This window comes from Oncorhynchus clarkii, chromosome 3 (genome assembly GCF_045791955.1).
Source record: "Oncorhynchus clarkii lewisi isolate Uvic-CL-2024 chromosome 3, UVic_Ocla_1.0, whole genome shotgun sequence".
In the NCBI taxonomy this organism is placed as follows: Eukaryota; Metazoa; Chordata; class Actinopteri; order Salmoniformes; family Salmonidae; genus Oncorhynchus; species Oncorhynchus clarkii.
Window position 1 is genome coordinate 43,917,691 of NC_092149.1, and position 23,052 is coordinate 43,940,742.

The 23,052-nt window shown below is 42.6% G+C and overlaps 1 protein-coding gene across 26 annotated transcripts in view; it reads right to left on the reverse strand.

Moving 5' to 3' along the window:
• The window catches only part of LOC139395705 (E3 ubiquitin-protein ligase MYCBP2), a 350,297-nt gene that overhangs the window by 200,546 nt on the left and 126,699 nt on the right, over positions 1-23,052 (reverse strand). For 17 of the 26 annotated variants that reach the window (XM_071143150.1, XM_071143191.1, XM_071143104.1 and 14 more), the window contains exons 17-18: positions 15,541-15,651; positions 14,924-15,019 (exon numbers count right to left, since the gene is read on the reverse strand). The exons of 1 other annotated variant lie outside the window; for it this stretch is intronic. In XM_071143150.1, coding sequence (XP_070999251.1) covers positions 14,924-15,019; positions 15,541-15,651 — 207 coding nt within the window. The remainder of the gene's footprint in view (positions 1-14,923; positions 15,020-15,540; positions 15,652-23,052) is intronic. 8 more of the 26 variants (XM_071143183.1, XM_071143157.1, XM_071143079.1 and 5 more) reach the window with 3 other exon arrangements.

Below are 23,052 nucleotides of genomic sequence, written 5' to 3' on the forward strand. Positions count from 1 at the left end.
GTGTAATGTGAGTTTGGTGTGTCAATGGCTTTCATAGGGGTCCTATTGTTTCAGAGGTCATCATGGTGGATGAGAGGAACCGGGTGGATGAACACCCATGCATTAGTGATCATAGAACAGTGTTTCTCAACCCCATGTTATAGCAAGGACTGACATGTTATGGTCTTCCTCTTTTTATACTGAACAAAAATATAACATAACAATTTAAAAGATTTTACTGAGTTACAGTTCTTATAAAGAAGTCAGTCAATTGAAATAAATTCATTGGGCACTAATCTATGAATGGAAATGTAGATATGCATCTTTTGGTCAGACATAAAAATAAAAAAGCAGGGTTGTGGATCAGAAAACCAGTCAGTATCTGGTGTGACATCCATTTTCCTCATGCACTGCGACAAATTAAGATGTAATGTCACATTCACAAGTACAGTTAAATGCCATTCTTGCAAATTCAAAACCCAACAATGCAATAATCAATAACAATTGAGAAAATGGAGTGTTTGTGTGTTGGAGTGACAGTGTTTGTGAGTTTGTAGGAACCTGTGAGTGTGCATAGAGACAGTGCAAATATTTAAATAAAACAGTAAATAAAAGACAGAAGGTTAACTACGATAGTCCGTGTATCTATTTGGTTAGCTATTTATTCGTCATATTTCTTGCAGCTGTTCAAGAGACTGTTGGTGTCAGGATTGATGCACTGGTACCTCTTGCCATGCAGCAGCAGAGAAAATAGTCTATGGCTTGGGTGGTTGGAGCCTGAATTCTTTAGGCCTTCTTTTCACACTGCCTGATATAGAGGTCATGGATGGCAGGGAGCCCGGCCCCAGTGATATACTGGGCTGTCCACATAACCCTCTGTAGTGCCATGCGATCGAGGTCAAAGCTATTGCCATACCAAGCAGTGATGCAGCCAGTCAATATGCTCTCAATGGCACAGCGGTAGAACCTTTTGAGGATTTGAGGGCCAACGCCAAACTGTTTCAACCTTCTGAAGGGGAAGAAGCACGGTCACCCCTTCATCACTACTGTGCGTGTGTTTGGACCATTTTAAGTCTTTAGTGATTTGAACACAGAGGAACATGAAGCTTTCTAGCTGCTCCACTGCCGCCCCGTTGATGTGGATGAGGGCGTGCTTGTCCCCCAGTTTCCTGTAGTCCACGATCAGCTCCTTGGTATTGCTGACATTGAGGTGTTGTTTCTCTGGCATCACACTGCCAGGTCACTGACCTCCTCCCTGTAGGCTGACTCAGTCACCAATGATCAGGCCTACCACCGTCGTGTCGTCAGCAAACTTGATAATGGCGTTGGAGTCCTGCGTGGCCACACAGTCCTGGGTGAACAGCACAGGAGGGGACTAAGCACACAACCCTGTGGGATCCCTGTGTTAAGGGTTAGGGTGACAGAGGTGAGGTTGCCTACCCTCACCACCTGGGGTTGGCCCATCAGGAATTCCAGGATTCAGTTGTAGAGGGAGGTGTTCAGACACAGAGTCCTCAGCTTGGTGACGAGCTTGGAGGGGACAATTCTGTAGTAAATGAATAGCATTCTCACTTAAGTACTCAAAAAAGATATAATTCTATTTGACACAAGAGTCAAAAACAACAGGTGTAGACAGTACCGTGAAATACTTACAAGCACTTAACCAACAGTAGAGTAAAGAAAAATACCCCCCCCCCCAAAAAAAAGGAATACAAGTAACAAATAATTAAAGAGCAGAAGTAAAACAACAATAGGGAGGCTATACAGACATGGCAAAAAGTTTTGAGAATGACACAAATACACTGCTCAAAAAAATAAAGGGAACACTAAAATAACATCCTAGATCTGAATGAATGAAATATTCTCTCTTTACATAGTTGAATGTGCTGACAACAAAATCACAAAAATGATCAATGGAAATCAAATCTCAACCCATGGAGGTCTGGATTTGGAGTCACACTCAAAATTAAAGTGGAAAACCACACTAAAGGCTGATCCAACTTTGATGTAATGTCCTTAAAACAAGTCAAAATGAGGCTCAGTAGTGTGTGGCCTCCACGTGCCTGTATGACCTCCCTACAACACCTGGGCATGCTCCCGATGATGTGGCGGATGGTCTCCTGAGGGATTTCCTCCCAGACCTGGACTAAAGCATCTGCCAACTCCTGGACAGTCTGTGGTGCAACGTGGCGTTGGTGGATGGAGCGAGACATGATGTCCCAGATGTGCTCAATTGGATTCAGGTCTGGGGAACGGGCGGGCCAGTCCATAGCATCAATGCCTTCCTCTTGCAGGAACTGCTGACACACTCCAGCCACATGAGGTCTAGCATTGTCTTGCATTAGGAGGAACCCAGGGCCAACCGCACCAGCATATGGTCTCAAAAGGGGTCTGAGGATCTCATCTCGGTACCTAATGGCAGTCAGGCTACCTCTGGCGAGCACATGGAGCCCCCCAAAGAAATGCCACCCCACACCATGACTGACCCACCGCCAAACCGGTCATGCTGGAGGATGTTGCAGGCAGCAGAACGTTCTCCACGGCGTCTCCAGACTCTCACGTCTGTCACATGTGCTCAGTGTGAACCTGCTTTCATCTGTGACGAGCACAGGGCGCCAGTGGCGAATTTGCCAATCTTGGTGTTCTCTAGCAAATGCCAAACGTCCTGCACGGTGTTGGGCTGTAAGCACAACCCCCACCTGTGGACATTGGGCCCTCATACCACCCTCATGGAGTCTGTTTCTGACCGTTTGAGCAGACACATGCACATTTGTGGCCTGCTGTAGGTCATTTTGCAGGGATCTGGCAGTGCTCCTCCTGCTCCTCCTTGCACAAAGGCGGATGTAGCGGGCCTGCTGCTGGGTTGTTGCCCTCCTACGGCCTCCTCCACGTCTCCTGATGTACTGGCCTGTCTCCCGGTAGCGCCTCCATGCTCTGGACACTACGCTGACAGACACAGCAAACCTTCTTGCCACAGCTCGCATTGATGTGCCATCCTGGATGAGCTGCACTACCTGAGCCACTTGTGTGGGTTGTAGACTCCGTCTCATGCAACCACTAGAGTGAAAGCACCGCCAGCATTCAAAAGTGACCAAAACATCAGCCAGGAAGCATAGGAACTGAGAAGTGGTCTGTGGTCACCACCTGCAGAATCACTCCTTTATTGGGGGTGTCTTGCTAATTGCCTATAATTTCCACCTGTTGTCTATTTCATTTACACAACAGCATGATACATGTATTGTCAATCAGTGTTGCTTCCTAAGTGGACAGTTTGATTTCACAGAAGTGTGATTGACTTGGAGTTACATTGTGTTGTTTAAGTGTTCCCTTTATTTTTTTGAGCAGTGTATTAATTTTCACCAAGTTTGCTGCTTCAGTGTCTTTAGATATTTTTGTCAGATGTTACTATGGAAAACTGAAGTATAATTATAAGCATTTCATGAGTGTCAAAGGCTTTTATTGACAATTACATGAAGTTGATGCAAAGAGTCAATATTTGCAGTAATATTTGCAGTGTTGACCCTTCTTTTTCAAGACCTCTGAAATCTGTCCTGGCATGCGGTCAATTAACTTCTGGGCCACATGATGGCAGCCCATTCTTGTATAATCAACACTTGGAGTTTCAGAATATGTGGGTTTTTGTTTGTCCACCTGCCACTTGAGGATTGACCACAAGTTCTCAATGGGATTAAGGTCTGGGGAGTTTCCTGGCCATGTACCCGAAATATTGATGTTTTGTTCCCCGAGCCACTTATCACTTTTGCCTTATGGCAAGGTGCTCCATCATGCTGGAAAAGGCATTGTTCGTCACCAAACTGTTCCTGGATGGTTGGGAGAAGTTGATCTCTGAGGATGTGTTGGTACCATTCTTCATGACTGTGTTCAGAGAAAATGACCCCAGTCCTCAGCAGTCCAATCCCTGTACCTTTTGCAGAATATCAGTCTGTCCCTGATGTTTTTCCTGGGAAGAATTGGCTTCTTTGCTGCCCTTCTTGACATCAGGCCATCCTCCAAAAGGATTCGCCTCACTGCGCGTGCAGATGCACTCACACCTGCCTGCTGCCATTCCTGAGCAAGCTCTGTGCTGGTGGTGCCCCAATCCCGCAGCTGAATCAACTTTAGGAGACGGTCCTGGCGCTTGCTGGACTTTTTTTGGGCGCCCTGATGCCTTCTTCCGCTCTCCTTGAAGTTTTTGATGATCAAATGAATGGTTGAATTAGGTGCAATCTCAACCATGGTTGACAGAGGAAGAACAATGATTCCAAGCACCACCCTCCTTTTCAAGTTTCCAGTCTGTTATTCAAACACAATCAGCATGACAGAGTGATCTCCAGCCTTGTCCTCGTCAACACTCACACCTGTGTTAATGAGAGAATCACTGACATGATGTCAGCTGGCAGGGCTGAAAATGCAGTGGAAATGTTTTTGGGGGATTCAGTTCATTTGCATGGCAAAGAGGGACTTTGCAATTCATCTGATCACTCTTCATAACATTCTGGAGTATATGCAAATTGCCATCATACAAACTGAAGCAGCAGACAGTGAAAATTGATATTTGTGTCATTCTCAAAACTTTTGGCCACGACTGTATACATGGGGTACCGGTTAGTTAAAGTGACTACGCATAGAAAATAACAGAGTAGCTGCAGCGTCAAAGTGGGGGGGAATTGCAAATAGTCTGGGTAGCCATTTCATTATACGTTCTGGAGCCTTATGGATTCGGGGTAGAAGCTGTTAGAAGCATTTTGGACCGAAACTTGCCGCTCCGGTACCGCTTGCTGTGCGGTAGCAGAGAGAACAGGGGTGGCAGGTGGCCTAGTGGTTAGAGCGTTGGGCCAGTAACCGAAAGGTTGCTAGATCGAATTCCCGAACAGACACTGTTCCAAGGCCGTCATTGTAATTAAGAATTTGTTCTCAACTGACCTGCCTAGTTAAATAATGACTAGGGTGGCTGGAGTCTGACCATTTTTAGGGCCTTCCTCTGACACGGCCTGATATAGAGGTCCTGGATGGCCGGAGGTCACGCAGTTGCCATACCAGGCAGTGATGCAACCATGCTCTCGATGGTGCAGCTATCGAATTTGAGTATCTGAGGACACATACCAAATATTTTCGGTCTCCTGAGGGGGAATAGGCTTTGTCGTGCCCTCTTCACAACTGTCTTGGTGTGCTTAGACCATGATAGTTTGTTGGTGATCTGAACACCAAGGAAATTGAAGCTCTCAACCTGTTCCACTACAGCCTGTCGATGAGATTGGGGGCGTGCTCGGTCCTCCTTTTCCTGTAGTCCACAATCATCTCCTTTGTCTTGATCACATTGAGGGAGAGGTTGTTGTCCTTGCACCACACGGACAGGTCTCTGATTTCCTTCCTATAGGCTGTCTCGTCGTTGTCTGTGATCAGGCCAACCACTGTTGTGTCATGGGCAAACTTAATGGTGGTATTGGAGTCGTGCCTGGCCGTGCAGTCATGAGTGAACAGTGAGCAGAGGAGAGGACTGAACACGCATCCCTGAGGGGTCCCATTGTTGAGGATCAGCGTGGCAGATGTGTTGTTACCTACCCTTACCAAGTCCCGTCAGGAAGTCCAGGATCCAGTTGCAGAGGGAGGTGTTTTGTACCAGGGTCCTTAGCTTAGGGATGAGCTTTGAGGGCACTACGGTGTTGAATGCTGAGCTGAAGTCAATGAATAGCATTCTCACTTAGGTGTTCCTTTTGTCCAGGTGTGAAAGGGCAGTGTTGAGTGCAATAGAGATTGCATCATCTGTGGATCTGTTTGGGCGGTATGCAAATTGGAGTGGGTCTAGGGTTTCTGAGATAAGGGTGTTGATGTGAGCCATGACCAGCCTTTCAAAGCACTTCATGGCTACAGACATGAGTGCTACGGGTCGGTAGTTATTTAGGCAGGTTACCTTAGTGTTCTTGGGCACAGGGACTATGGTGGTCTGCTTGAAACATGTTGGTATTACAGACTCGGTTAGAGACAGGTTAAAAATGTCAGTGAAAACACTTGCAAGTTGGTCAGCGCACACTCGGAGTAGACGTCCAGATAATGTCTGGCCTTGCGGCTTTGTGAATGTTGACCTGTAGGTCTTACTCACATCGGCTGCAGAGAGCATGATCACACAGTCGTCGGGAACAGCTGATGCTCTCATGCATGTTTCAGTGTTACTTGCCTCGAAGCGAGCATAGAAGTAATTTAGCTTGTCTAGTGTAAATCCCGCTTGTCAAACTCATTAAAGAAAAATTATTTGTCCAATTCAAGGTGAGTAATCGCTGTTCTGATGTCTAGAAGCTATTTTCGGTCATAAGAGAAGGTAGCAGCACCATTATGTACAAAAAAGTTAAAGCGAAAAAAAGAAAAAAAAACAGCAGTTGGTAAAGTGCCCATAAAACAGCAGCCATCCTCTCCGGCGCCAATATCCCTGTCCTCTTATCTCGGTGGGTGAGGAATTGAGATTGTGTCATCTATTAATCTGTTGGGGCAGTACGCAAATTAGAGTGGATGGCTGGGATGGTGGAGTTCATGTGTGCCATAACCAGCCTGTCAAAGCACTTCATGAATACAGAAGTGAGAGCTACAGGGGGGTAGTATTTGTGGCATGAAGCCTTAGAGTTCTTAGGAAGCGGAATGATTGTGGTAACTTTAAAAACAAAGGGGATTACAGAATAGGACAAGGAGAGATTGAAAAATGACCATGAATATGCCTACCAGCTGTTCTGCGCATGCTCTGAGAACACGCCCTGGAATACCATCGGGACCCGCAGACTTGCGGGTGTTGACCTGATTAAAGACCCTTCTCACGTCGGCATCGGAGACCGAGATCACCCAGTTCTCTGGGTTGGTGACGGCCCTGGGTTGGTGATGTTGTAGTAAGGAAATCAGAAAATTTAAATAAATGCATTCGGCCCTAATCTATATATTCAACATGACTGGGAATATAGATATGCATCTGTTGGTAACAGATACCTGTGGATCAGAAAACCAGTCAGTATGTGGTGACCACCATTTGCCTCATGCAGCGCATCACAACTCCTTCGCATTTGAGTTGATGAGGCTGTTGATTGTGGCCTGTGGTATGTTGTCCCACTCTTCAATGGCTGTGCGAAGTTTCTGGATATGGGCGGGAACTGGAACATGTTGTCGTACATATCGAACCAGAGCATCTCAAACATGCTCAATGAGTTCAATGCGTGACATGTCTGGTGAGTATGCAGGCCATGTCCGGTGAGTATGCAGGCAATTTTCAGCTTTCAGGAATTGTGTACAGATCCTTGTGACATGGGGCCGTGCATTATCATGCTGAAACATGAGGTGATGGAGGTGGATGAATGGCACGACAATGGGCCTCAAGGTCTTGTCACGGTATCGCTGTGCATTAAAATTGCCATTGGTAAAATTGTGTTCACAACGTTAACATAAGCAAACCGCTCTCCCACACGATGCCATTTACATGGTCTGTGGTTGAGAGGCCGGATGGACCTACTGCCAAATTCTCTAAAACGACATTGGAGGCGGCTTACGGTAGAGCATTCAATTCCTTGGCAACAGCTGTTGCTGACTTTCCTGCAGTCAGCATGCCAACTGCACGCTCCCTCAAAACTTGAAACATCTGTGGCATTGTGTTGTGTGACAAAACTGCACATTTTAGAGTGGCCTTTTATTGTCCCCAGCACAAGGTGCACCTGTGTAACAATCATCCTGTTCAGCTTCTTGATATGTCACAACTGTCAGGTGGATGGATTATCTGGCAAAGGAGAAATGCTCACTAACAGGGCAATAAACAAATTTGTGCACAAAATTTGAGAGAAAAACTTATGTATGGAACATTTCTGGGATATTTTATTTCTGCTCATAAAACATGGGACCAACAGTCAGCATGTTAATATTATTAATATTTTTCAGAATTTAAATTAACAGATGAACTAACTGCTGGATTAGTCAGCATATACCTCACAGACATACGCATGTCCATGGACCAGGGTTCAGTAGATGGAAACTATAAAAGGAACATTTTCCTTTCGCCTCAAGAGGGGTGCGAATTCGGGTACACGATCACACCCTCTCCCCTTGATGCTTTACCTTTATAATAGCATCATATCCTATATTTAACTAAGTGACATGCTATAGAAAATCCATCGTCCCTCAGTCTTTTCTATTCAGTGTCAATACCTCTCAACCATCAACTGTGGGGTGGAAGAGGGAAAGATTCTAGTATATAACAATCCTAATGGGTTAACCAATGTGACATACTCATCTCAATTAAGAATAGTCTCTTTCACATCTTCCATCTGCACTTTCCTCTAAAACGTAGTTTATTCCAAATATAACCACAGGGCACCGACACCATCTATTTATACCGATTAGTGACTATCCATGGAGGATTTCAAATGCACCCTGTTCAGATACAAACAACTTAATTATTTCATTTATGGCTATAAATACTCTATTGAAAGCCTATGCTGACGTCTGGGATGACGTGAAATAAGCGCATTTGGTGTCAGAAGTCGATCCGTCACATCTTCTATCTGATCTACCTATCCCATAATTGTTGAGGCGCTATGACAACACCTACTGTTTCACCTGCATCTAATTCTGGTGTCAGACGACGGCCACTGAAAGAAAAATCTACTCTCCTGCTTAGAGATTGTTGTTCAATCGAGTTAAACTGATATTGATTTTTCTTTAACAAAAGTACTGTGTTGCCGTCCTGTGTAACAATCATGCTGTTTAGCTTCTTGATATGTCACAACTGTCAGGTGGATGGACTAAAGTGCTGAATAAGAAGAACAATTAATGTAATAGACACCCAATTGTTTCCTTTTCTCTCTCTCCCCGGTTCACCCTTTGTATTGATACTAATGCATCAAAGAAAGAGGAAACCTATTTAGAAGGGTCTTTGCTGAAAGGGGCAATCTGCTGGGCCACTCAAGGATATTCAGAGACTTGTCCCGAAGCCACTCCTACGTTGTCTTGGCCGTATGCTTAGGGTCATTGGCTGGGGCAAAGGCAGGTTTTCATCAAGGATCTCTCTCTCTCTCTTGAATCTTGTTTCTCATGATCAGAGTCCTTTAGGTGCATTTTGGCAAACTCCAAGCAGACTGTCATATGTCTTTTAGTGAGTGGCTTCAAGCTGGCCACTCTACCATGGGTGTCCTTCTGGAAGGTTCTTCAATCTCCACAGAGGAACTCTAAAGCTCTGTCAGAGTGACCACCAGGTCACCTCCCTGACCAAAGCCCTTCTACCCCCGATTGCTCATTTTATCAGGGTGGCCAGCTCGAAGAAGAGCCTTGGTGGTTCCAAACTTCTTCCATTTAAGAATGATGGAGGCCACTGTTTTTGGGGGCCTTTGATGCTACATAAATGTTTTGGTACCCTTCCCCAGATCTGAGCAACGACACAATCCTGTCTCTGAGCTCTACAGACAATTCATTCAAAATCATGCGATGGTTTATCTCTGACATCCATTGTCAACTGTGGGAACTTATATAGACAGATCTGTGCTTTTCTAAATCATATCCCATCAATTGGGATATACCACAGGTACCAACCACAGGTGGACTCCAAGTTGTAGAAACATCTCAAGGTTGAACAAAGATATACTTGAGCTCAATTTCTTATAGTAAAGGCTCTGAATTCTTATGTAAATCAGGCCTTTTTTAGTTTCCACTTTGTCATTATGGGTTATTGTGTATAGATGAATGAGGAAAACGCTTTATTTAATCAATTTCAGAATAAGGCTGTAACAAAATGTGAAAAAAAGTGAAAGGGCCAAGTTCGGACAGGCTTTTTCTTTATTTTTTATTATTTTCTACATTGTAGAACAACAGAGAAGGCATCAAAACTATGAAATAACAGGGTTTAATGTAGTAACCAAAAAAGTGTTATTTATATACCATATATTTGAGATTTGAGAATCTACATTCGCGCTACCCTCTGCAGTGCCTTGCGGTCGAAGGACGAACAGTTGCCATACCAGGCAGTGATGCAACCCATCAGGATGCTCATGATGGTTCAGCTGTTGATTCCATATGTGTTATTTCATAGTTTTGATGTCTTCACTATTATTCTACAGTCGTGGCCAAAAGTTTTGAGAATTACACGAATATTAATTTTCACAAGATCTGCTCACTCTGTCTTTAGATATTTTTGTCAGATGTTACTATGGAATACTGAAGTATAATTACAAGCATTTCATAAGTATCAAATGCTTTTATTGACAATTACATGAAGTTGATGCAAAGAGTCAATATTTGCAGTGTTGACCCTTCTTTTTCAAAACCTCTGCAATCCATCCTGGCATGCTGTCAATTAACTTCTGGGCAGCCCAGTCTTGCATAATCAATGCTTGGAGTTTGTCAGAATTTGTGGGGTTTTGTTTGTTCACCAGCCTCTTGACGATTGACCACAAGTTCTCAATGGGATTAAGGTCTGGGGAGTTTCCTGGCCATGGACCCAAACTATCGATGTGTTGTTCCCCGAGCCACTTACTTATCACTTTTTCCTTATGGCAAGGTGCTCCATCATGCTGGAAAAGACACTGTTCATCACCAAACTGTTCTTGGATGGTTGGGAGAAGTTGATCTCGGAGGATGTGTTGGTACCATTCTTTATTCATGGCTTTGTTCTTAGGCAAAATTGTGAGAGCCCACTCCCTTGGCTGAGAAGCAAACCCACACATGAATGGTCTCAGGATGCTTTACAGTTGGCATGACACAGGACTGATGGTAGCGCTCACCTTGTCTTCTCCGGACAAGCATTTTTCCGGAAGCCCCAAACAATCGGAAAGGAGCTTCATCAGAGGAAATGACTTTACCCCAGTCCGCAGCAGTCCACTCCCTGTACCTTTTGCAGAATATCAGTCTGTCCTGATGTTTTTCCTGGAGAGAAGTGGCTTCTTTGCTGCCCTTCTTGACACCAGGCCGTTCTCCAAAAGGATTTGCCTCACTGTGCGTGCAGATGCACTCACACCGGGGCCTGCCCTTTAAGTGCAAAGCAATGATGGCGGCACGTGTTTCCTTGCAGGTAACCATGGCTGACAGAGGAAGAACAATGATTCCAAGCACCACCCTCCTTTTGAAGCTTCCAGTCTGTTATTCAAACTCAATCAGCATGACAGAGTGATCTCCAGCCTTGTCCTCATCAACACTCACACATGTGTTAATGAGAGAATCACTGACATGATGTCAGCTGGTCCTTTTGTAGCAGGGCTGAAATGCAGTGGAAATGTTTTTGGGGGATTCAGTTCATATGCATGGAAAAGAGGGACTTTGCAATTTATTGCAATTCATCTGATCACTCTTCATAACATTCTGGAGTACATGCAAATTGCCATCATACAAACTGAGGCAGCAGACTTTGTGAAAATTAATATCTGTGTCATTCTCAAAACTTTTGGCCACGATTGTACAATGTAAAACAAAAAATAGTTTTAAAAGATAAGAAAAACACTTGAATGAGAAGGTGTTCATAAGCTTTTGACCGGTAGTGTAGTGTAGTGTATATATATGTTTGGGGTCACTTAGAAATAGACTGACGAGTTTCAGAAGAAAGTTATTTGTTTCTGGTCATTTTCAGCCTGTAATCGAACCCACAAATGCTGATGCTCCAGATACTCAACTAGTCTAAAGAAGGCCAGTTTTACTGCATCTTTAAAAAACACAGTTATCAACTGTGCTAACATAATTGCAAAAGGGTTTTCTAATGATCAATTAGCCTTTTAAAATTATAAACTTGGATTAACTAACACAACATGCCATTGGAACACAGGAGTGATGGTTGCTAATAATGGGCCTCTGTAGGCCTATTAGATATTCCATTCAAAATCTGCCTTTTCCAGCTACAATAGTCATGAACAATGTGTCAATGTATTTCTGATCAATGTTATGTTATTTTAAATGGATAAAAAAATGTGCTTTTCTTTCAAAAACAATGACATTGCTAAATTACCAAACCTTTGAACGGTAGTACATACAGCTTGTGGAAGGCTACCCGACACATTTGACCCAAGTTAAACAATTTCAAGGCAATGCTACCCAATACTAATTGAGTGTATGTAAACTTCTGACCCAATGGGAATGTGATGAAAGAAATAAAAGCTTAAATAAATCACTCTACTATTATTCTGACATTTCACATTCTTAAAATAAAGTGGTGAATCTAACTGACCTAAAACAGGGAATTTTTACTAGGATTAAATGTCAGGAATTGTGAAAAACAGTTTAAATGCATTTGGCTAAGGTGTATGTAAACTTCCGACATCAACTGTGTATCATATTAATGCAAAAGCAGCTTTATGCTGAGAGCCCAGTGTTTCTTCTACTATTACTTGAGCGAGACGCCCTGGCCTGATCCCAGACCTGTTTGTGTGTATGTTTGGGCTAAACAGCAGATTTGGGATCTGGCTAAGGAGGATGGTCTACGGTAGTTAATCTCAACTGGTTTTGCCTCGGGACCCAAATTGAACCAGGTTGTCTCAAACGCAGACACCTTAACTATACTGAAGAAAAATAATTCAGAGATCAAATTATGAAAAACTGAGTTTAAATGTATTTGGCAAAATTGTATGTAAACCTTCGACTTCAACTCTGTGTACGTGCGTGCGTACACACATATATACACGTGTATATACACGTATATATACACGTATATATACACACGTGTATATACACACGTGTATATACACGTATATATACACGTATATATACACACGTGTATATACACACGTGTATATACACGTGTATATACACGTGTATATACACGTGTATATACACGTGTATATACACGTGTATATACACGTGTATATACACGTATATACACGTGTATATACGTGTATATACACGTATATACACGTATATACACGTATATACACGTATATACACGTATATACACGTATATACACACGTATATACACATATATACATATATACACGTATATACACGTATATATACGTATATATACACGTATAAATACATATACATATATACACATATACACATATACACATATACATATACACATATACATATATACATACACATACATATATACATATATACACACACTGCTCAAAAAAATAAAGGGAACACTTAAACACAATGTAACTCCAAGTCAATCACACTTCTGTGAAATCAAACTGTCCACTTAGGGAGCAACACTGATTGACAATAAATGTCACATGCTGTTGTGCAAATGGAATAGACAACAGGTGGAAATTATAGGCAATTAGCAAGACAGCCCCAATAAAGGAGTGGTTCTGCAGGTGGGGACCACAGACCACTTCTCAGTTCCTATGCTTCCTGGCTGATGTTTTGGTCACACTTGAATGCTGGCGGTGCTTTCACTCTAGTGGTAGCATGAGACGGAGTCTACAACCCACACAAGTGGCTCAGGTAGTGCAGCTCATCCAGGATGGCACATCAATGCTAGATGTGGCAAGAATGTTTGCTGTGTCTGTCAGCGTAGTGTCCAGAGCATGGAGGCGCTACCAGGAGACAGGTCAGTACATCAGGAGACGTGGAGGCTGTAGGAGGGCAACAACCCAGCAGCAGGACCGCTACCTCCGCCTTTGTGCAAGGAGGAGCACTGCCAGAGCCCTGCAAAATGACCTACAGCAGGCCACAAATGTGCATGTGTCTGCTCAAACGGTCAGAAACAGACTCCATGAGGGTGATATGAGGGGCCCGACGTCCACAGGTGGGGGTTGTGCTTACAGCCCAACACCGTGCAGGACGTTTGGCATTTGCCAGAGAACACCAAGATTGGCAAATTAGTCACTGGCGCCCTGTGCTCTTCACAGATGAAAGCAGGTTCACACTGAGCACGTGACAGACGTGACAGAGTCTGGAGACGTCGTGGAGAACGTTCTGCTGCCTGCAACATCCTCCAGCATGACCGGTTTGGCGGTGGGTCAGTCATGGTGTGGGGTGGCATTTCTTTGGGGGGGCCGCACAGCCCTCCATGTGCTCGCCAGAGGTAGCCTGACTGCCATTAGGTACCGAGATGAGATCCTCAGACCCCATGTGAGACCATATGCTGGTGCGGTTGGCCCTGGGTTCCTCCTAATGCAAGACAATGCTAGACCTCATGTGGCTGGAGTGTGTCAGCAGTTCCTGCAAGAGGAAGGCATTGATGCTTATGGACTGGCCCGCCCGTTCCTCAGACCTGAATCCAATTGAGCACATCTGGGACATCATGTCTCGCTCCATCCACCGACACCACAGACTGTCCAGGAGTTGGCGGATGCTTTAGTCCAGGTCTGGGAGGAGATCCCTCAGGAGACCATCCGCCACCTCATCAGGAGCATGCCCAGGCGTTGAAGGGAGGTCATACAGGCACGTGGAGGCCACACACACTACTGAGCCTCATTTTGACTTGTTTTAAGGACATTACATCAAAGTTGGATCAGCCTGTAGTGCGGTTTTCCACTTTAATTTTGAGTGTTACTCCAAATACAGCTCCATGGGTTGATAATTTGATTTCCATTGATCATTTTTGTGTGATTTTGTTGTCAGCACATTCAGCTATGTAAAGAAAAAAGTATTTAATAAGAATATTTCATTCATTCTGATCTAGGATGTGTTATTTTAGTGTTCCCTTTATTTTTTTGAGCAGTATATATATATATATATATATATATATATATATATATATATATATATATATATATATATATATATATATATATATATATATATATATATATATATATATATATATATACACACACACACACACACATATCCACACACGTATAATTTGATCCGGTGTCGATATGGGTCTTACTTTTCAAGGGAGAGAGAGAGAGGAGAATGGGTGGGTGGGCGGGCGGCTGTGTAAACGAGCTGGACAGCCTGTTTGGTGGGATGTGAGACAGACCAAAGAGGGGCGGGGCGGTGCCCGTTTGAATTAAGGATAGTGAATTGGAAGACCGGCTGTTGTACCTGTGTGCTTGTCCCGCTTATGCCTTAGGGGTCTGAGTCTGACTAGGGCCTGCTCACGCTGGTTCATTAATATGGGGCCAGGGAAAACAATGGGGCCTGGGAGGGAGAAAGAAACTTTCACATGCATGGACACAGCAGGGTCACAGATTGGGAGAGATACACAATTGTCACACTGCAGCATAACAACTACTAAAACGATAGCACAACACACTACAAAATCACAAACACACACAAGCCAAGGGGAAAAATCACAAGGGCAAAACACTGAAATATGGGAAACACAATCATAGCAAGAACAAGGTCAGAGCACTGTCTTTCCATGCCTGTATTGTTTATGGCCCCACCCAGGTCACTGCACCCATCAACACACACACCAGCCACCAAACCTACACTAGCAAACACACACACCCTCCCCTTGTCACGATTCCCTCCTAGTAGTTGATGTTTTGGCTTTCCTCCTCCCCAATTACACAAACACCTTCCACTATCCCCTTATCTCCTATCCCCTACCCCTTTGTCCCAATCCCTTTCCATCCCATATTTCTTCCCTGCTTCAGCCTTTTCTCCATCCCAAACCCAACCATATACCGTATCCCCTATCGATTCCTTGCCCGTACCTCGTCCCTCTTCCAGCCGGTGTCGGCGGTTGATCCGCTGACGTTTCTCCTCCTGCCGGATCTGGATGTGCTCTTCGATGTTGACTCCTGGGGGGGGGGGGACAGGCACAGCTGAAACACACACCGCCCCGCGGGAGAGAGAACCAGGTGGAGGAGAGACAGAGACAACACACAACGTGGATGAATGGAGGGAGGAGAGGACGACATGGAGAAGCGATGCATCTTCACATAGGATAGAATGACTTAAAACTGACATGAGGTCAGTTTACTGTTTCATTAGCCTCGACATCCTAACTAAATCACGCTAAATTGTTTAACATTACTAATTTAGTCTGGCATCCTCCAATAGAGGCACTTGGCCTGGCAAAAAAAAGTCCTATCAGAAATTATGGGCTGGTTGGTCTGACGATGTGATCCGCTTACAAATACATTTCATACAAAAACCCTCATTGCAGATGAGTACAAATTGATTAAATGTCCGGGGGTATCGTTGGACGGGGCCACAGTGTCTCCCGACCCTTCCTGTCTCAGCTTCCACTATATATACTGTAGTAGGTTGTGTGTCGGGGGGCTAGGGTCAGTCTGTTATATCTGGAGTATTTCTCCTGTCTTATCCGGTGCCTGCGAGAATGTAAGTATGCTCTATTTCTTTCTCTCTCGGAGGAGGAACTGAGCCCTAGGACCATACCTCAGGACTACCTGGCCTGATGACTCCTTGCTGTCCCCAGTCCACCTGGCCGTGCTGCTGCTCCAGTTTCAACTGTTCTGCCTGCGGCAATGGAACCCTGACTTGTTCACCGGACGTGCTACCTGTCCCAGACCTGCTGTTTTCAACTCTCTAGAGACAGCAGGAGCAGTAGACATACTCTCAATGATCGGCTATGAAAAGCCAACTGACATTTACTCCTGAGGTACTGACCTGTTGCACCCTCGACAACCACTGTGATAATTATTATTTGACCCTGCTGGTCATTTATGAATATTTGAACATCTTGGCCATGTTCTGTTATAATCTCCACCCGGCACAGCCAGAAAAGGACTGGCCACCCCTCATAGCCTGGTTCCTATCTAGGTTTCTTCCTAGTTTTTCCTAGCCACTATGCTTCTACACCTGCAATGCTTGCTGTTTGGGGTTTTAGGCTGGGTTTCTGTACAGCACTTTGTGACATCAGCTGATGTAAGAAGGGCTTCATAAATACATTTGATTGATTTAAATACATTTGATTGATTAAATGACGGCAATGCCAGACTGGATTGGTGAAGTGAAATAATAGTGCAATATAACGAGACTCAGTTTGAATTCCAAGGCTACAGTTTCACCCCCTTATCCTAGATCTAAGGGGCAGCATCGATCTTGAGCTATGAATGAAAAACAAGACAGATGTGCTACTAGCTAGCTGAAGTCGGAAGTGTACATACACTTAGGTTGGAGTCATTAAAACTCGTTTCTCAACCACTCCACAAATTTCTTGTTAACAAACTATAGATTTGGCAAGTCAGTTAGGACATCTACTTTGTGAATGTCAGAAGTAATTATCCAACAACTGCCTACAGACAGATTATTTCACTTAATCACAATTCCAGTGGGTCAGAAGTTTACATACACTAAATTGACTGTGCCTTTTAAACAGCTTAGAAAATTCCAGAAAATTATGTCATGGCTTCAGAAGCATCTGATAGGCTGATTGACATCATTTGAGTCAATTGGAAGTGTACCTGTGGATGTATTTCAAGGCCTACCTTCAAACACAGTGCCTCTTTCCTTGACGTCATGGGAATATCAAAAGAAATCAGCCAAAAAATAAAAAATAAAATGGTAGACCTCAACAAGTCTGGTTCATCCTTGGGAGCAATTTCCAAATGCTTGAAGGTAACACGTTCATCTGTACAAACAATAGCAAGCATGTATAAACACCATGGGATCATGCAGCCGTCATACCGCTCAGGAAGGAGATGCATTCTGTCTCCTAGAGATGAACGTACTTTGGTGCGAAAAGTGCAAATTGATCCCAGAACAACAGCAAAGTACCTTGTGTAGATGCTGGAGGAAACAGGTACAAACAAATCTATATCCACAGTAAAACAAGTCCTATATCGACATAACCTGAAAGGTTGCTCAGCAAGGAAGAAGCCACTGCTCCAAAACCGTCACAAAAAAAGGCAGAATACGGTTTGCAAATTCACATGTGGACAAAGATCATACTTTTTGGAGAAATGTCCTCTGGTCTGATGAAACTGTTTGCCATAATGACCATCGTTATGTTTGGAGGAAACATAACGATGGCTTGCAAGCCGAAAAACACCATCCCAACCGTGAAGCATGGGGGCATCATGTTGTGGGGGTGCTTTGCTGCAGGAGGGACTGGTGCACTTCACAAAACAAATGGCATCATGAGGTAGGAAAATTATGTGGATATATTGAAGCAACATCAAAACATCAGTCAGGAAATGGTCGCAAATGGGTCTTCAAAATGAACAATGACCCCAAGCATACCACCAAAATGGCTTAACCTCTTGAACCTATAGGGGCGCTGTGTCATTATTGGATAAAAAGACGTGCCCGTTTTAAGCGCAATATTTTGTCACGAAAAGATGCTCGACTATGCATGGAATTGACAGCCTTGGAAAGACACAACTCTGACGTCTCCAAAACTGCAAAGATATTATCTGTGCGTGCCCCAGAACTAATGCAACAGGCGAAACCAAGAAGATGTTTCATACAGGAAATGCCCCGGATTCTGAAGGCGCTGTGTTCCAATGTCTCCTTATATGGCTGTGAATGCGCCAGGAATGAGCCTGCGCTTTCTGTATATTCCCCGAGGTGTCTGCAGCATTGTGACGTGTTTGTAGGCATATCATTGGAAGATTGACCATAAGAGACTACATTTACCTGGTGTCCCGCCCGGTGTCCTGTGTGCGTAATCAGTAAGTCCATGCGCGTTCCATTTCTTCAGAATTGAAAGTAAACTGCCACGATGGATTTTATCGTCGATAGATATGTGAAAAACACCTTGAGGATTGATTCTAAACATCGTTTGCCATGTTTCTGTCGATATTATGGAGTTAATTTGGAAAAAAGTTTGCGTTTTAATGACTTTTTTTTTTTTTTCTCTTACCCAAACGTGATGAACAAAACGGAGTGATTAGTCGACACAAATAATATTTTTTGTAAAAACGGAACATTTGCTATCTAACAGAGTCTCCTCATTGAAAACATCTGAAGTTCTTCAAAGGTAAATTATTTTATTTGAATGCTTTTACACTACTTGTTTAAATACTCTTAGCTTAGCTATGGTTCAAAAGCATATTTTGAAAATCTGAGATGACAGTGTTGTTAACAAAAGGCTAAGCTTGAGAGCAAATAGATTAATTTCATTTCATTAGCCATTTTCATGAATAGTTAACGTTGTGTTATGCTAATGAGCTTGCTGATAGATTTACACAATCCTGGATACAGGGGTTTTTTCGTAGCTAAACGTGACGCAGAAAACAGAGCGATTTGTCCTAAACAAATAATCTTTCAGGAAAAACTGAACATTTGCTATCTGAGAGTCTCCTCATTGAAAACATCTGAAGTTCTTCAAAGGTAAATGATTTTATTTGAATGCTTCTGTTTTTTTGTGTAAATGTTGCCTGCTAAATGCTAATGCTAAATGCTACGCTAAATGCTACGTTAGCCATCAATACTGTTACACAAATGCTTGTTTTGCAATGGTTGAGAAGCATATTTTGAAAACCTGAGATGACAGTGTTGTTAACAAAAGGCTAAGCTTGAGAGCTAGCATATTTATTTCATTTAATTTGCGATTTTCATGAATAGTTAACGTTGCGTTATGGTAATGAGCTTGAGTCTGTATTCACGATCCCGGATCCGGGATGGGGAGATCAGAAAGGTTAAGGACAACATAGTCAAGGTATTGGAGTGGCCATCACAAAGCCCTGACCACAATCGTATAGAAAATGTGTGGGCAGAACTGAAAAGGCGTGTGCGAACAAAGAGGCCTACAAACCTGACTCTGTCAGGAGGAATGGGCCAAAATTCACCCAACTTATTGTGGGAAGCTTGTGGAAGGCTACCCAAAACATTTGACCCAAGTTAAACAATTTCAATTTCAATTGCAATGCTACCAAATACTAATTGAGAATATGTAAACTTCTGACCCAATGGGAATGTGATGAAAGAAATAAAAGCTGAAATAAATCACTCTACTATTATTCTGACATTTCACATTCTTAAAATAAAGTGGTGATCCTAACTGACCTAAGACAGGGAATTTTTACTAGGATTAAATGTCAGGAATTGTGAAAAACTGAGTTTAAATGCATTTGGCTAAGGTGTATGTAAACTTCCGACATCAACTGTGTATCATATTAATGCAAAAGCAGCTTTATGCTGAGAGCCCAGTGTTTCTTCTACTATTACTTGAGCGAGACGCCCTGGCCTGATCCCAGACCTGTCTGTGTGTATGTTTGGGCTAAACAGCAGATTTGGGATCTGGCTAAGGAGGATGGTCTACGGTAGTTAATCTCAACTGCTTTTGCCTCGGGACCCAAATTGAACCAGGTTGTCTCGAACGCAGACACCTTAACTTTACTGAAGAAAAATAATTCAGAGATCAAATTATTTAATAACTTTTTATCTGCACTTAGTCGATTAACACTGAAAGGCCTTTCAGGTTACACGCTAGAGAATGTTGCCGGGCGTCCTCTTACCAACCGACAAGGTGTGCAAACATAAGCACCAATGCTTGCTAAATAGTGCATAATCTATTGTAAAAGGTGTGTTGCATAAAGAAATATTTGTGAGGAGAAAAAAAAGAATATATATTTCCAAATGTGTAGAATTATAAACATATCCTTGACTCTATATATATATATATATATATATATATATATATATAAGGATATGTTTATAATTCTACAAATTCCTAGAAAAAACATAGGCCTACAGCCTATTTTAGTTTCCCTTACAATAAAAACATGACAGTGTAATCCATTTGAACAAACTTATTTGTAGATTCAATTAGTAATAGATGTATAGTAATTAATAAAGTCCAGTTACAGCCTCTTTTGACAAAGTAGAAATTAAAAAGATAATATGTGAAATTATTTTCTGTATTCCTAAACAAAAGCAACAGTACAATAACAATTGTAAAGGATGAATTCCATAAATAAATTGCATATTCATTTAATTTTACATTCATCATGTTACTATTACTAATTGCTTAGTAGCCATAACAATGCTGCTGTGCGAGTGGTCATGTACTGAATGCATGGACAACATGGATATCTAGGAAAAAGTATACATTTGGAAATAGAGCTTCACCTCTTGAATTATTAGAGTTATTTGACAAAGGTAAGTGCAACAGAAACTGCCGAACATGCTCTTTCTGATACTATATAGAAATCAAAATGTTTTACATGCATGCGACTCTGAGGGAGGATATGATTAAGTGATGCTCCTCTCCATGTAAATTACAAAATGTGCCCATTTCTTCATGTACAATTTGACAACTGATAAGCCTAATATTGTCACTGATCAGATTGTCAATTTAATTTTGTCTATAGGCTAACTCTTACTATGTGTGACATTATTTTTGGTATAGTTTAGATGTAGTTTCAATGGACCAGCTATGAAGGCTGACTGGCATCGTTTGTTTCCCGCTCATCAACTTGGATAGAGTCAAGGATATGTTTTGCATTAACCTAAAGGCCTACTACAACACAGCATGTTTTAATTTCCCTTACAATAAATTGGATTAGTAATGGAGCTACAGTAAATAAAAGAGTCAAGAACGATATCAACCCGCAAGGTGCTCGGTCAAATTATTAACATGATAAATAGGCATAACAAACTCATCATTACACTATTACTGTTCTAAATTAAATCTACCTATTCACCATCATCATTCAGTTAGAAATCGTTTAAATTCAATTGTAAAGTAACTTGCACAATTATCGCCCATTCGGTCTATTTCTCATTCACTCAGTGGGCTGGCATCGTTTGCTTCGCTGGATCGAGTCAAGGATATATGTTTAACATTATTCTAAAGGACTACTGCAACAAGTAGCATGTTTATGTTACCCTTACAATAAATTAGCTTAGTAAGAGTTATAGTTAATAAAACAGTTCCATAACAGTTTATTTTTACAAAGTAAAACTTAAGAGAATGGTATCAACCCCCAAGGAGCACTGTCAAATTGTTTGCTGCTGATAAATAGGCATAACAAACCCATGACACTGTAGTCTATCTAAATTAAATCAACCTCTTTACCCTCATCATTCAGTTAGGCCTAATTTAAATGAGATTTTAAAGGTGCCAAATTACAGCCCATTCAAAAATGTGTCATTCATTCAGTGAGAAGAGAAAGGCGCATTAGCGCCAGGCTGGGTACCAATGTCCTACAGCACATTGTCTTGGTGGGTTAAGTTAGGAATAGGTGTGAAACAAGGTTCTGAACCTTTTTCTGTTTGTGATTTCTGACAAATGAGAAGTGTAAAATACAAACATTTAGGAAGTCAGGGAAGGCGCTGGACGTAGCATTTTTTGGGGGCTGATATTTTTTTAGGGCGTTGGCCTACGGCGTTTCTAGTGTTGAATTCAGATTGGGGAATACATATTTTTTACTCAGACACCTGCGACCCATTTAAAACTTCCTGCGACCCAAACCACCAGTTGAGAATCGCTGGTCTAGGGCAGGGCAGTAATTGCGGCTCAAGGGCCACATCGGGATTTAAAAATTCAACGGAGGGCCTAATTTTTTTAATGTTATTGTTGGAAAGAAAACTGAAATTACTCTGTTGGTCCTAACCGCAAATAGCAGACAGAACCATGGTTACATGAGTTACCTCTATGCTGTTATTTGGCTTGCGCCTGGTCTCGGGAAAACATTGGCTGAGACACGTAGCTATGGTAAAGCAGTATTCTGACATGGAATGACAGACAAAATAGAAATAAAAGAAGCGGACAACAGCAATGGCTTGTACCTCGTGACAGAGTGCCTTCAGTAAGTATTCACACACCCCTTGACATTTTACACATTTTGTTGTGTTACAGCCTGAATTTAAACTGGATTCAATTTTGATTTGTTGTAACTGGCCTACACACAGTACCCTATAATGTCAAAGTGGAATGATGTTTTTCAAAATATTTACAAATGACACTCAACAAAAATATAAAAACGCAACATTTTCAAAGGCTTTACTGAGATACAGTTCATATAAGGCACTCACAGTCAATTTAAATAAATGCATTAGGCCCTAATCTACGGATTTCACATGACTGGGAAAATGATCATACGCATCTGTCGGTCACAGACAGCTTAAAAGAAAAGGGCTGGAGCGTGGATCAGAAAACCAGTCAGTATCTGGTGTGACCACCATTTGCCTCATGCAGCACGACATATCCTTTGCAAAGTTGATCAGGCTGTTGATTGCGGCATTGGAATGTTGTGCCACTCCTCTTCAATGGCTGTGCGAAGTTGTTGGATATATGCAGGAACTGGAACACG